This window comes from Pinus tabuliformis, chromosome 7, assembly GCF_031772625.1.
Source record: "Pinus tabuliformis cultivar Carrire ecotype Pingquan chromosome 7, CPIR1, whole genome shotgun sequence".
Taxonomy (NCBI): domain Eukaryota; kingdom Viridiplantae; phylum Streptophyta; class Pinopsida; order Pinales; family Pinaceae; genus Pinus; species Pinus tabuliformis.
In genome coordinates, this window is record NC_142293.1 from 2033867965 (window position 1) to 2033883798 (window position 15834).

The window sequence follows — 15834 nt, forward strand, 5'->3', positions numbered from 1 at the left end:
GATATTATGATCCTCCAAGCACAAGTCAAATCCTTCCTCTTTCTGCACTATAAGTTCCGGCACATGGAACTTTGTCTTCTGACACTCTGCTCCTTCTGGCACTACGTTCTTCCTTCTATAGTAAGTAGGTCTTCTAGGAGAGATACTTCGACTTAGTGATATCCTTCACATAAGCATATTCACTCCTTCTCTAGGTCATCCAAGTTCCTTTTGATATATAGTAGTACGTTGAGTGTGACAACACTGCAGCCCTAGTCTTCGCACGTGGGGGAGGATCACTAGGTTCACATGCCCTTCTTTCATTCGCTTGAGAGTCTTCCTTCCACGGTGGAGTAGGAGGCCTAGTTACTAGCCTAAACAATAAAAAATATATCACTGTAATATTACTGTTGATGTAGCCACAGACTGTCCCTTATTCCTTCGCACGTGTGACTGTATAAACCCTAGAAACAACCTCTCAATCTTCGCTGTTCTTCCTCTTTTCTTTGTTGCCTTGTCAGACCTTTTATCTTGTCTTTTCTTTGTCCTTCTTAGGCTTCTTTTGCTTGCATATTTCAGAGATAGTTCATTGTGCTTTTGAGGAGTGGACAACCTCTATAAATAGAGGTCTATCCCTCCTCTTCAAGCCGACATGACTGTCCATTACGCCGACTTACAATTTGCACTATAATTCAACTTTTATTCATCGTTTTGCTGCTTGGAGACTTTGTTGATGCTAGGAGAGGATTTGACTTTGCTTGGAGATGTTCCCATGACCTTGTACATTGACATACATGATGTAACATGCCCTCAAAGGGTCTCATCATAATTACATTTTGAATGACTCTCTAGAAGCACTTCAAAATGTGCTTGACCTATTTTCAATGAGCAAGAATCTCATTGACAAATAATATCAAAATAAGTTCTCTTTTCTTGAATAATTACAAATATCAAAATTACATTTATGAAGACTTAGCCAAGTTACATTTCCTTCAACACTCCCTCTTAACGAGGGAGGTATTCATACACCATTACAAGGTGTTTTTGCAATTTTCAATATTGAAGAATTCACATAAGAGAAACCGGATTTGCAATCCATCTATTATAGCATCATATCCATCAGCGTTGTCATAGTGCAAGGCCTTGACTAATAGCTCCATCTCTTTACGAGACCATGAACTACAATGCTGACGAGACCAATGATTTATAGACTCCTTCATCATTATCTCTCAAGGTACATACCCACCCGGGTGTTATCCGAGTATGACCTTCTAGGACTATTCTTATCTTGGGTTCCCAACCCTCAAAGAATATCAGTCCTCTTGCCTACTCTTGTCTTGGATGCCCTACACATCCTCAAAGAGTATCGGATGCTAGATGATTACCTGATCCTCCCATTCTTTCTTCCCAAGTGAAGACAATAATGTTGTGTCTATCTTGTGTCTACATTTCCATTCATGGCCTTCATCTAGACTTACCGCTGTTAGTCCTCGTCTAGTGCATGACCCATGAAATGGAAAACACAATTGTCACTCCTTTATAATCAAGATTGATCCAAAAAACTCCCTCTTGATCAGGGACCTGTTAGAGCTTCCTCTTAATTGGAGACCCTTTCCTTCATCAGCAACTTCTTCTTCGTGGGTCCTTCAGCTGCTTGATTTTCCTTCTTTCTTGATGTCATGAAGTCTTTGTTCGAACTTCTTCTAGGTAGGGCACCATCCATCAATCACTTTTCTTCCTGGTTTGTCATGTCATTGCTTCGTGGAAAGTGACTATCAGGTTTCTTGTCATCTTGGCTACTCCTTTGTCATCTTGTCCATGCTTCAGAATACTCTTCTCATGGATGCTTCATAGTACTTGCTAGGTTACATGCTTTGACTTGGTAGCCATGACTCCATCCTGATATTGCTTCAACATTGATTTTTCTTTTGTTGGATGGCTTCTTCATCATGACATCTTTGTAGAGTAGAATCAATTATCTGCACCTTTTGTATCTCCAAGGCCTTCATAGGTGTCAAGGGTCCTTTCTTTATCAGAGTTGTCCTGCCTTCTTTCGGGAGATATCTTCAAGGCCTTTGTCAAATAGTGATTCTCGGTGATCATGGTGTTCTTCACATGCTTGATCTCTTTTCTTCATTTGCTTCTCCTCAGATAGATAGGTCAACCATCTAATGCTTCTTGTGAGAGCATTCCTTCATTGCTTGCTTTTTGAACTTGTCAACATTTATTCTTGCTTCTTAGTTAGCAATCTTATGCTCCTTATGTGAGCATATTCTTTTGTTGGCCTTTATCGCATCGTAGTGCATTCCTTCGAGCATGTCCTTGGTGAAAGAGATTCTTTCATGCTTGATTATGTTATAGAACTATACCCATGACTCAATAATATACAAATGATAACATGGCTTAGACTTTGATGCATACATACCTCATCTTGATTCTCCTTTGATCATCCTTGCTTTATTTGATTGACCTTTGTGTGGCCCTTCTTGCTTTAGCTTGCCTGCATATCATCCCTTTTCATGAATCCCATGAATGGGATTCCCAATGAGACATTTGCCTTGGTTCATGAACCTTCTTTTGAAGATTCCATCATAGGATCTTAAAGATCCTTGCCTTGCAAATGTTTCTTTTCCTTTGATGGTGGAGGTCTTCTAAGATTCTTAATCATGATCAATTTTCCTATCATCGTTGATGAGGCCCTATACTAGGTATGCTTCTTCTAAACGAATATCCTGAGCTATATCTGCCATGCTCCTATATTCTAGAAGACATTTCTGCTTATGCATTTTTGTTCTTATCATAAATGCTACATCTACATGAGTATCTAGAACTCTATGTACATCATGTTGCTAGATTCTAGGGGATGTTTCTAGCCATGCAATTTTAATTTATTTCTACATGCTCCTATCCTACGAGCTCAAAACTTTGGAAGAAGTCTACAAGTAAAGAGTTTGAACTAGTCATAGTAGAGATCTGTAGGATCTTCCTTCTTTTGCTTCTTTCCTTCGTCTTTCGTCTCTTGAGTTATGTGAGCTTCTTCCCTCTTTCTTTTGTTATTGTTGTCCTTCTTAAGCTGAGGACAATTCCTTTTGTAGTGTCCATATTCTTGGCATACAAAACAATGGATTTTGGACATGTCTTTGTTGTTTGTTCTTCGTGGACCAAACTTGTCAAATTCACCCTTTCTTTTGGCCATGGTAACAAATGCTTGCTCCTTTGATCCCACATCTTCTTTTGCCTTGAGAATGGTTTCCTCTGTTCTTCATAGAGACCACATTTCACTTAGAGTGGTTGCTTCCTACTTGGCATAAATGCTAGATGTGAAGTTTCCCCACTCCTCAGGTAGAGCATTGAGTACAACAGTTGTGATCTCTTTGTCAGACATGACTTCCCCAAGCTCTTGAAGTTGACCTCTCATTTCAGAGATTTTCATGAAGTAGGGAGCTATTCCTTCCTTTGTTGTCTTCATCTTGTATAATTCATTCCTCAAAGATATTACTTCTCCGGTGGTGGATATCGAGAATAGCTCTACTAGCTTATCATAAATTTCTTTTGATGTCTCAAACTTAGAGACATAGGGAATGGGAGAGTCTTTGATTGATTCTATCAAAATCCTTTGAGCTCTTGTCTCATCCTTTATTGTACTTGGCTAAGGCTTGAGTTTGCTCCTTAGCAGGGATAGTGATATTTCGTCTGACATGCTTTAGCCTTGAGAAGTAGATCAGTCCTCTTCTTCCATGCAAGAAAGTTATTGATACCTACCAATTTATTGCTTTCCTTGCAAAATGACATTGATGTATATTCAGAAGGGGACATGTCCTTACTTGATAGATTTTGAGATGTAATGCAATTGCTTCCTCCTTGAAGGCTTGGTGGTTTGTCTTACTTGGATTTTGATGCTCTTCAAGTTGCCTTCTTCAAGTGGACTTGCTTGATGATGAGATTTGCTCGATGACTTGTACCTTGATGTAGGTCCTGCTCCAATCTGCTCTTCTTTGTAGGTGCCTTTATGTAAGGCTCTTCTTCTAGCTTTGTAGACCTCCTTGGTGAATGATGGATTGTAGACCCTTTTTGTCCTTGAAGTGGTTGAGACTTCTATGGTTGATGCTTCAACTTTGTAGATGGTTATTTTGATGAGTGTTTTTGAGTTGCCCTTTCCTTGATGTATCACCTACGCTCTGATAGCATGTTGAAGAATCTAGGGCAGAGTAGTGTTGTGATGATTCTTTGTTACTTGATAACAATTTGTGGAGTCTTTTTACTTTTCTTGTTAGCTTATGCTTTTCTTCTTTTTATTAGTGCATATGTGTGTATTTCATCAAGCTGCTACCAAAACAAAATAACAAGAACACAAAGTTTAGCTCTCTACCAGGGACAAAACCTCTCCACTCTTGAGAGGAAAACCCTTTGTAAGTTTTCTCTTATTGAAGCTTCTTATTTGAACAACTACCAAACCCTAGACCCTTGAGTATATGATCCTCCAAGCACAAGTGAAATCCTTCCTCTTTCTGCACTATAAATTCCGGCACATGGAACTTTGTTTTCTGGCACTTTGCTCCTTCTTCTGGCACTTCGTTCTTCCTTCTATAGTAAGTAGGTATTTTAGGAGAGATACTTCTACTTGGTGATATCCTTCACCTAAGGATATTCACTCGTTCTCTAGGTCATCCGAGTTCCTTTTGATGTATGGTAGTAGGTTGAGTGTGACAACACTACAACCCTAGTCTTTGCACGTGGGGGAGGATCACTAGGTTCACATGCCCTTTTTTCCTTTGCTTGAGAGTCTTCCTTCCACGCTGAAGTAGGAGGCCTTTGTAGGCCTAGTTACTAGCCCAAACAATAGAAAATATATCACTGTAATATTACTGCTGATTTAACCGCAGATTCTCCCTTATTCCTTCGCACGTGTGACTGTATAAACCCTAGAAACAACCTCTCGATCTTGATCGTTCTTCCCCTTCTCTTCGCTGCCTTGTCAGACCTTTTATCTTGTCTTTTCTTCATCCTTATTAGTCTTCTTTTGCTTGTGGAATTCAGAGATAGTTTGTTGTGCTTTTGAGGAGTGGACAACCTCTATAAATAGAGGTCTGTCCCTCCTCTTCAAGCCGACATGACTGTCCATTACGCTGACTTACAGTGTGCACTATAATTCAACTTTTATTCATTGTTTTGTTGCTTGGAGACTTCATTGATGCTAGGAGAGGATTTGACTTTGCTTGGAGATGTTCCCATGACTTTGTACATTGACATACATGATGTAACATGCCCTCAAAGGGTCTCATCATAATTACATTTTGACTTTGACTCTCTAGACGCAGTTCAAAATGTGCTTGACCTATTTTCATTGAGCAAGAAACTCATTGACAAATAATATCAAAATAAGTTTTCTTATCGTGAATAAGTACAAATATCAAAATTACATTTATGAAGACCTAGTCTAGTTACATTTCCTTCAACACTCGTGTCATGTGACTTAGTTTTTTACTGTTGTGAAGCAGGAGGAGAATGTGGTCCTAGCATCAAAGGGTCCTAGCCAGGGGTAGGGGGAGCATAGAAGGAAGGACCTGTCAAAGATCAAGTGCTTTAGATGTGGTGAGCTCGATCACTACAACATGCATTGTCCTCTCAGGAAGAAGGACAAGCAGGGCCAGCAGACAGCCTCGACGGAAATATGCAAGACTTCATCTAGGCTAGAGGAAGAGTTTTCTATGTTCGCAGACATACCTCTAGGAGTGAGGTGGGGTGATTTGGTGTTGTAGCCCCAGAGAGCTACAGATTTGGGCAAGGTCCACTGAGGAGTCCACCTCATGGATCATTACCTGGTTACGAGGGCCCACAATTTTCAGTAGCAAGATGGACTAGTTTTAGAAGATGCAGTTAGATATCATAGTCACAGTTGCAGAGTAGTAGCAGTCAGGTGCTAAGGAGTGCAGTGCAATGTTGACAACAAAGCAAGAGGCTCAGTGCAGAGTTAGCAACAATGTAGATTCTTCAGTGTGTTATGAATAAAATATATATAAAATAATACAAATAAATGTAAATAAAAATATTAATGATTAATGATAAATTAACTAGTAATTAGTATTCAAGAGGTGTGTCTCTAAGGACATGACCATTGTTGAAGAGGTATCTGCCTAGGATATATAAGCAGGCCCTCACCCTCATTTGTAATCATCTCATCAATTTTTTTATATAATCAATATACAATTACTTGTCCTACAATGGATGTCTTTGTCTTTAAAGTATTCTGAAGATTACTCTGCTGCGTATACAAACTTTGTTCGTTACATTGGTATCAGAGCATTAACGAACTTTGTTCGTTACATTGGCATCGGAGCGTTGACGAACTTTGTTCGTTACAATGAGTACATGTCTCAATTCTATTTTGTAACTATGCTTGACAAAGAGTTTGACATAATTCTTGGTCGACCTTGGTTCAAGGAATTAGGTACATTCATTTTAAATAAAAAAAATTCTTGATGTTCCCTTACAGGAAGAAGATGGTCACGTTCCAAGACATGACAATGAAATATGAACTAATGATGCCTTCATCAAAAGATCTTAAGGATATTTCGAAATTAATGTTTCAGGAGAATCCAGAAACAATATCAAAGAAGCAGAAAGAGCTTGAAGAAATCATATCCAACAAAAACAAGGAAAATTCATGTTTGAAGAAGCATAATCAGAAACTACTTACATTACACAAGTAAGAAAATGTAAAGCTAAGAAACACCAGTTAGAACAAGATTTTTTTTTTTTGAAAAGAAACTCAACAAAAGCCTATTAGGAAAAGAAAAGGAAAGTTTATGCTTAAAGAACTTTAACCAAAGGTTACTAGAACAAATCAAGTGTTTAAAAGATGAGAAACTCGAAGACCAAAATAAAGTTGCTTCAAAATATGAGGAACTCTTACGTCTCAAAAACCATAATCAAAGTCTACTCATTAAAATTAAGAAACTTGAGGATAATAAGAAATCATTGAAAAACAAATAAGAACTTATCATGAATGAAGTGTCGAAGTCTTCAATGCAAGTGAAAGAAAGAGGAACGAGCACTGATTCAGTTAATATCACAACTCAAGAAGATGAGAAAACAATAGAAGTTAAAACATGTTCAGATGTTGCAGTGCAAACAATGGAAATTTCAAGTGATGATTTAGTAGCCAACTCAACAACAACAATATACGAAGTAAAACAAGAAACTACCAAACACAAGATTAAGGAAAATCAAACCCCAAGAACTCCTTATCGACATCCAAATCACAAGAGCAGACTTTCCGATCAATCTACGTATTAATATCACTCGGAACATGAATAACAAACTTATGTTTCAAGGAATACTGAAGTTTATGCAATCCAGTGTTGTGATAACAATTCATTACAAGTTTCTAGCCACTGCAAGATTTCATAGAAGATTAATTTATGATGGTCTGATCCATTCTCAGTTAGACAATTTTACTTATCGCTCCAAGGATCATATTGTCTTGTATCAATGAATATGACAATTTCGAGACGAGAAGACATTCAAAATAGAAAAAGCGATTAAGCCTTTTCATCAGTAAGCTTTGAGGACAAAGATTTTTTTGAGGATGAAGGCAATGTTATGAATGAAATATATATAAATTAATACAAATAAATGTAAATAAAATTAATAATGATTAATGATAAATTAACTAGTAATTAGTATTCAAGTGGCATGTCTCTAAGGACATGACCATTGGTGAAGAGGTATCTGCCCAAGGTATATAAGTAGGCCCTCACCCTCATTTGTAATCATCTCATCAATTTTTTTATATAATCAATATACAATTACTTGTCTTACAATGGATGTCTTTGTCTTCTAAGTATTCTGAAGATTATTGCTGCGTATATGAACTTTGTTCGTTATACTCATAATGATCAATTGTCACTTGTAAATCATTAATTTTATATCTTTTTTGCCAAAATTACCTTTTTGTTCACCTATATTTGGCTCTAGAAGTGATAGTTGATTTGCCAAATTAATATTGATGTAATTATTCTTGATGCTTGGATTAATAGCGATACTTATCTCTTTCCCTTGGATACACCCTTTTAATGTAAATATTCTAAATTCTACAATTGAATTACCTTTATAGGAGAATCTTCCTTAATTTCTAATTTAGAATCCATTCTTTTCTTTTTCAGGATGAGCGTAGGGTTAAAGGTAACCTACTTTCCTCCTCCTCTTTTTTTAATATCTATTAACTTTTATCCTTAAATCTCCTTTAAGTAAACTTAGAATTTTTGGTTTGTTAATTTTTTTTTTATATATTCTCTTTTTTTCTTCATATATATATTTAAATTTTATAATAAACTATTATATAATTTATAAATATAATAAATTATATAATATGTATTTGATTTTTGGAAATTCGCAAGATCGGACGTTAGCAGCTGGCGTGATGGTTCGAGGGGACGACACGGTTGATGATAAGAGAACAAGGCGGTAGGGACGCTGAAAGCAGGTGGATGGTTGCAAAGACGAATGTGGTGGTCTATGGTGAAGGTAGCATGATTGGTACAATTAAGCGGGAATAGCTCGAGGTTCCTATCAAGCGTTGGTGTTTGTGTGGTTGGGGCTCTAGGTGCATACAACGGTTGTGATAGTGATGGTTGTCGGGATAGATAATGGAGTGACAACTAAGCGTATGAGTAGACAATTGTTGTTGGATGGTCATGCGATTGACAACAGGGACTATCAGATGAATTAGAGTTGTGGTGCTGTCGAGGCGTGCTGGTCGAAGGGAATGGATGTAGATTAACGCTGCAGTGACAAGAATGGATGACAGAGCAGGGCATATGCTAGAAGGGAATTGCAGCTACCATGGTTTTGGCGCAGATGGTTGGTGTGGTAGAGGTAATGTAGCAGACAAGGTTCATACAATAGTGAAGCAGGGTCGGCAGAGGAGCGAGCTGCGTGTAGCCAGGTGACAGATGAACTTGTCTCGTGTGTTGCTCGACGGAGCTGAGGTCGTCGAAGGTCGTGGCAATGGTTGTGGTTTGGCAATCAGTTGTCGAAGGTCGTGGCGGTGGTTGTGGTTTGCAGTCGGCTGTTGAAGGTCGTGGCGACGACTGTGGGTTGACGATTTCTGCGATTGGGTGGGACGATGGTGGCTGTGGACAACCACAGGTAAGTTATATATTTACATTGATTTTTATTTTTTATTTTTAAGGTCAAGAGCCAAATGGCGAAAATGGAGAAACTTCAAGTTCTGTGTAGCGAAACTCTTCAATTTCACGACAACAATTTTGACAGAGACTTTAATGGCCAAAGGCCGGGGTTGAAGAACGTGGCTCTGATTTTTTTGAGCATATGGACCTTGTTCGTTACACAGTGACAGTGCAGAGGCTAGAAGCAATCAAGACTCAACAGGTAGATGCAACAAACACAGATGATTCAGTATTTCAGAGGCTTCTCAGTCACAATGGTTGCAGTTGCAACAACAACAGATGAGGAGGAGTTGCAGTGCAGATGCAGTGTTGGCAACAACACAATAGGGTCAACAGCAACACAGATGCAGCATCAGAGTTGCGTAGTGGTTGGTGGGCAGTGGCAGGAAGCCATAGTGGCCAGACATCAACAACATGATAGCGGATGGTACAGAGACAGATTGTTGTAGCAGGGTGTGCCACACTAGAACACAGTCCTTGCTAAGAGTGAGTGTTAGTTTTTGTAGCATTGGATGTGTTCTGGCCACAAAATTTGGTGGAGGCTAAAATACATGAGATCTCCAAAACCCAAAAATCGTTTCTGGAAATTGCACCTAGAAATGACTTAATTAGATTATTAACTTATTTTTTAATGTTTCCAAAGTCTAAACTTAAGAAAACTGGTTAATTAATCAGAATTAATTAATTCAAGGTGAGAATAGTTTAGAAACTCGTACGGATCGACTTCAAGATGATCCTAGCCCTTAATTAAGATTTAATCTTGGCCGTTGGAGTCCCAACTGAGGATTATAAGAGGTCAATAGGCATTTGGAGAAGGCACACCAGAAGTTCGTTTCCTTGGCAAATCGATTTTTAGAGATCAGCGATAGTTGCCGGAGAGCCAGAGATCGAAGCAGAGTCAGTGAGGGGCATTGATAGTGATGTAGAGAAGATTTGGAGAGGCAACAACAAGTGACAAAAGTGATCCACGTAGAAGCAACGAATGGACTGCGCTGTAGTTGAAGCAGAGTAGTTCGATTTAGCTGAGGAGGTCAATTAAGTTTCAAGATGTCAGGAAAGGATTCCAGAGGGCCGGAGAGCCTATTCTAGTAGCAAAGGAAGGCTAGATGACTTGCTCAGATGCTGATTCGAGCCACACGTGTGAGAGGCAGCACAGGGACTGTGCAAAGGGCCTATGCTGGGGTTTGGACGACCAATTTTTCTATAGAAGCCAATGCCGGTATTGCTTGTGGGGTGAGAGTATTTTCTCTCTAATTATTTCTGTTAGATACTTGCTGATTGAATTGCTAGTTGGGCATCCATAGATTGTACTAAAAATTTCATTGCTGCTTAATAATAAAAACCCTCAGTTGCTGCACCGGTTTTCCCAAGGTGGGTTTTTTCGGTGACATTTGTCCAAAAATAATAATGTCATTTTAATGTGTGGGCTAGTATTTTCTCAATTTCTAGCGTTATTATTTCCGCAGTTTTATTTGTGAAGGTTGCAGTGTGATTTATTTGATATTTTTCGTAGCAGATAAATTGTTAAACTAATTAACAATTAGAAAAATAATTTGTAGTTGCTGCAATAGGATTTCAGTTTTGAAATTTTCATAACATCCACGTTTGACAACGAGGAGAAAAACTCACATGGTTGCAGCCGAATGCACATACCGAGTGGGGCCCTTATCCCAGACGGTGTGAGGTCTAATTGGGACTCTGCACCAGGGAGACCCCCTCTCTGTTGGCTGGACATTTTCCCTTGTCAACACCTCCCAAGTTGGTCCAATGCACCAATATACCAGTTGCAAATTTCCATCAATGTGATGAAACTCGCAATGTGGAACATCATATAATTTAGGTGTAACATGGGGCTTGTTGTTGCACAAAATGTCTAGGTACTGTGACAACACCTCAGATCGGGGGCTGTTACCTTGATCCCCAATCTCTCCGTTTAAGCTGTCTCCCTATAACAGGATAAGGGGGGTAGACCCTGTGGAAATGGAATGAAGGAGAACTAGTTGGGAATCAACCAGTTTAGGAGACACAATGAAGTGACCAAGTACTTGATTAAGATTTAACAAGACTTATAAGATTTGATTAGATTTAAACGATTGATACCAGTGGCTTATGGAGTCAACAATCGTGCTAGGAAATTTAGGACCAAGTAATTGATTTGCAACTGCTGCTTGGATGAGTGACTATTTTATATGAAATGCAGATCCTAAAGTTAATGTGAGATGTAGGAAACTTAGTTAATTTTAGTTCAATGCCTATCTAAGTTTAAACCCTTCAATCCTTTCTATATTGAGCCTGGTTTCGTAGTAATTGGCAGAGAGAAGATAAGGAGAAGCACACTAAGGTGTGATTAACGATACCTCTCTTGAAAATCTAACATACCCGGTGCCTCTGGTACTGCAGAGAGCTGTGGCTCCGACGACTGAAAGGTACCGTTTTAAATACTATTAAAAGTAGGCTTCTTAAGCAAAGATGGATGGGTACCTATCTCTCGATCGACCAAGCTTATGATTGGAAGTAAATATTTTACATGAAGATTTTGCAATTTATGTGTTCGCTATAGACCCTCAACATTTACGCATTTCTGTGGCACAAAATATGATCTAGTAGACCAAGTAACCTGTAATAAAATAATCTAGCCAATTAGCTAGGATTATTCCCAAATTACTTTTACAAAGACTCGATAAAAAACTTTAGGACTTATTATCCTGACGACAAAATCCACCTTATCTTTGGGGTGAGGTTGGAAGGAAAAACTTTGCCGATTATTTGTGTCTAAAACACAAATGAGTCATTGAGACAGAAAACCTCCTAAAGTAGAAATCGTCGTCAAAATACAATGCTTACCTAGGTTGTTACATAAATGATGGTATTACTAAGATCATTTACATTATAACCAAGCAGAATGGATTTACATCTTTAACAAAACTATCGGCTGATGATGAAATCTGAAAGGCGCGAACACTCGAACAAGATAGATCCCTTTTGCGAAAAAAGGGGTGTACTGCTATGGGGTTGTTGACATAGAGTGGTCAACAAGGGTCACTTTCTTTATTTTGTTGATGGTAATTTTGCAGAGCTTCTGACATCCTCATTGTTCAAACTTTAAAGGTGGAACCATTTAAACAGTCTAGTGCACACTTTGGCACATGCTTTGAATCTGAAATTTTATGTTGAAGACCTCATTGATTGAAGTTGTGGGAAGAGGAAGGCATTGTAGAATCCCTCAGATTGTGTTTATCTGCATTCAACCCCGTGCATTATGTCTAATAGGAGTGAAAAATATACAAGCGAGCCTCCCAACAACTAGGATGTGGATCCAGAATCCTCAGACTTAGAATTCCGTCTTTCTATTGATGGTGATGAATGTAGAATGGAACTCTCTCTTCTTCCAATACATGATACAACACTGAGCAGACATCTCGTTCTACTTTTTTTTGATGAAAATGAAAATGAGATAGATATTCATTAGGATTTAGTTTATGTTATATTTTGGCAGATATAGCCCTCATCTAAAATGCTGCTTTTGGATTTTGTATTATGTTATCATCAATGGGAGTTAATATATACATGGATTTTCTTCTAAAATGCCATTGATGTGTATCATTCTTATCTTTCTTATTTCGTTGCAAGATAATGTGTACTTGTTGGGAAGTCATCGTGTTTCCATGGTTCTCCTGCTTCTAAATTTTGTATGCATTTCCAATTTTTGTGCAACTCAACCTTAAAGTAGTAGGCATATTTAAATGTTAAATCCTATTTGTGCATGTGTGAACACACATGGTAGGTGGCTTTTCGCTGGGTCTTTCTTCTATTTTAAAGGGTGTTGGCATCCTTTATAATGCTGTCCTGCCCATACTATGAATAAAAGTGCGATTCGAGAGTTTTGAACCAATTGGTAGTGAGACATTTGTGCATTCACTTGCTTTAGATATTGTGAAAGAATATTGTTTGTTGGAATTCATTGAACACAATATTTCTAAGTCATAGGACACGTCTCCCAGGGTCACATGTCTCATATTTCACATGTCGGACACGAAATACGACCTAAAATGTGTCCAACATGGTTTTGATCGTGTCCTTCAAAACATAAAACATATTCAATACATTTTGATAGTGTCCTTTGATTGAAACACGCGTGTCGGACGTGGATAAAATGTTCCCTAGTGTTTTCCCCCTCTTTGGACACGTGTCCCACAAAAAATTGTTAGAAAGGCCACGCAAGTTCAAATTTTCGGGTTTTTTCGATTGTGTTTCTCCGTCAAGGTTCTTCCATCACTGAAGATTGTTTGTTTGCTCGCTGGAGTTGCTGGTCAGTGGTCATTGTTTGTGTGGTGCGGTGTGCCAGGTATGCATTTTAATTTTTCACCATTGCTGTTTCTTCTAACTTACGAGCCTCGACCTTGCATTGCCTACGATATCCTCTTGTGCCTATACTCTCGAGTCTCGACTCTCAACGTTGATGGTTGAACGTATAAATACCCTGTAGCCTGTGCCTATACTTTCTAGTCTTGACTCTCAACGTTGACGGTTGAACATTACAAACTTACAACAATAGCCTGTGCCGAGTCCCGACAGTGTAAATACCTCTTGACTCTCGAGTCTCAACAGTGCAGGAAATGTGCCCTTCTCCAATCTAGGAGTATTACAAAGGAATTTAGCTGGCTTAGCCTTACAAGTTACAATACTCCAGAAAGAACACTATGGCTCAAAGGCAAAGGGTGGGGAGCATCTGTTTTGCCAAATTATGACAGAACTTCCAATTCACAAGGGACAAAACATGTCTCAAGGGATTCGAACCTTGGTGGAGGTTGAAAGTTGAAACACCCCCACTTTACCAACTAACCAAGACCACATTGACTGCTATAACAATATTAACTCTCCAGTCCAAGATAACGTAGATGGTAGTATTATTCACCCTTCAGATTTGCAGGTGAGGAGTGTCAGGGTTTCCATACCAGTTCCTATACTAGAAAGATCATGACATATTTATGCTGCATTCATCTTTTTTTTGTGGGCTGAAGTAATGTGCAGGGATGCCACTATAAATCTGCTCGTGCATTCTTCTTATCCAGAGGCATTTCACCCATTTTGGGGGATTTTTTTAGGTTGAGAGAGTCATCTTTGGCTGCAATCTTTTGATCCTTTCATGTGTGATGTAAACAGATCTGTAAATGAGGAATTCATTGGTTGTTCATTCTCTTTGATTTAAAATGAAGTAATTATATTTGATTAGATAAGCTGCAATTTAATATGGATCAAGAACTATATTTCAATATATATATATATGCATATATATTTTAAAAAATATATATAAAACATGTCCCTCGTGTCCTGTTTCCGGGGTTGCTGGGCCTCTTTTCGAAGACTTGTATTTACGTGTCCTCCGTGTCTAGTGTCCTCGTGTCATGTGACTTAGCAATATTTGCACATTACGGATGTGCAATTGGGATGCATATTATAATCATTTTGAATATTTTTGATAGATATTTAGGTACTGTGTTTTCATGCCTATTCTGAAATGTATGTCAGATTGAAATAGCATTTGCACAAGGCTTGATTATTTCATATGCAGTTCTCCATCTACAATGTATAGTTTGTAACGTTGATGAAATACTGAACAATTTTGGTGTTTCTTTGATGCAGGCATGCATAGGCAATGGCAAGCTATCGGTGACTCTCAGTTGACTTCTAAGTAGTACCCATTAGTTTAAGTCGTGGCAGAGCTGCTCAAACCTAGGTCTTAAGTAACCAATAAAAATAGCTGCTTGTGTTTTCTTGTATAAATGATAATTTGTTACCAATTTGTGGAACTTATTAGATTGTTCTATGGCCCAGCTTATTTGTTTGTTTAGAGTCTATTGTCCTTTAATTTTTCGAACAGTCCTCGATCATAGGTTTCCCTATTGATGTTATGTTTATTGCCCTTGCTTCCATGCATTGCCCTTTTTAGGATGCCTTGACCATTTTGTATCCAGAAAAAAGTCCTTACCGTGGAAAGCAATATTCAGTGCATTATTACTTGTCATACAAGGCAATGAATAAGCTACATGCCTTGGATATAATTTTAACGTCTGAAACAATTCTAGCAATTGTTTAGTAAACGCTTTTGGAAATCAGTTGGTAAATGTGGTGTGCTATAATATAAATTTGCTTGTATGTTCTAAAAACGAACGGGTATGTACTAAATACTTGAATCATTTGAATTTTATGCTAAATTAGGAAGCTACAATATAGGTTTGTTTGTCTATTGTAAAGGGACTCAGACCTACTGAATCAAGCGATCTCCATATTAATAGACTAGTGAGACTAAATCGCATACTGGTTCTTCTACTATTTACGGAAGTTTAATTAATTTCGTTATCTTGCTAAATCTTAAATCCATCAACAACTGATTAAGGGGAAATTAAAAGAGTTTATAGGTTAGATTTGAAGCACAACCTTTTTTAAGGTCTTCTGGAAAGCATATGCCATCATGCTTTTCGGATTTGGTTGTTGGAGGTCAACTGTTCTAGTAATTCGTCAATCAAGGGATAGAGAACCAGGGGCTGTAACATAACCCGTTTTGCTAATGATCTGAACGCTGGTGTAACATAACCCATTTTGCTAGATGATCGGAAAGCTGGTGTAACATGACCCATTTTGCTAGAAGATCTGTAATAGTTAT

General features: G+C 38.2%; 1 protein-coding gene across 4 annotated transcripts in view; it reads left to right on the forward strand.

The window, feature by feature from the left end:
• The window catches only part of LOC149256663 (peroxisomal membrane protein PEX14-like), a 205227-nt gene extending 189944 nt beyond the window's left edge, over positions 1–15283 (forward strand). For 3 of the 4 annotated variants that reach the window (XM_089460815.1, XM_089460814.1, XM_089460816.1), the window contains one exon: positions 14814–15048. Coding sequence is in view for 1 of the 4 variants with exons in the window: in XM_089460817.1 (XP_089316943.1) it covers positions 14814–14855 (42 nt within the window). In the remaining 3 variants the exon portion in view is untranslated. Of the gene's footprint in view, positions 1–14813 lie in introns of all 4 variants that reach the window. The other variant, XM_089460817.1, reaches the window with a different exon arrangement.
• The last annotated feature ends 551 nt before the right edge of the window (positions 15284–15834 follow it).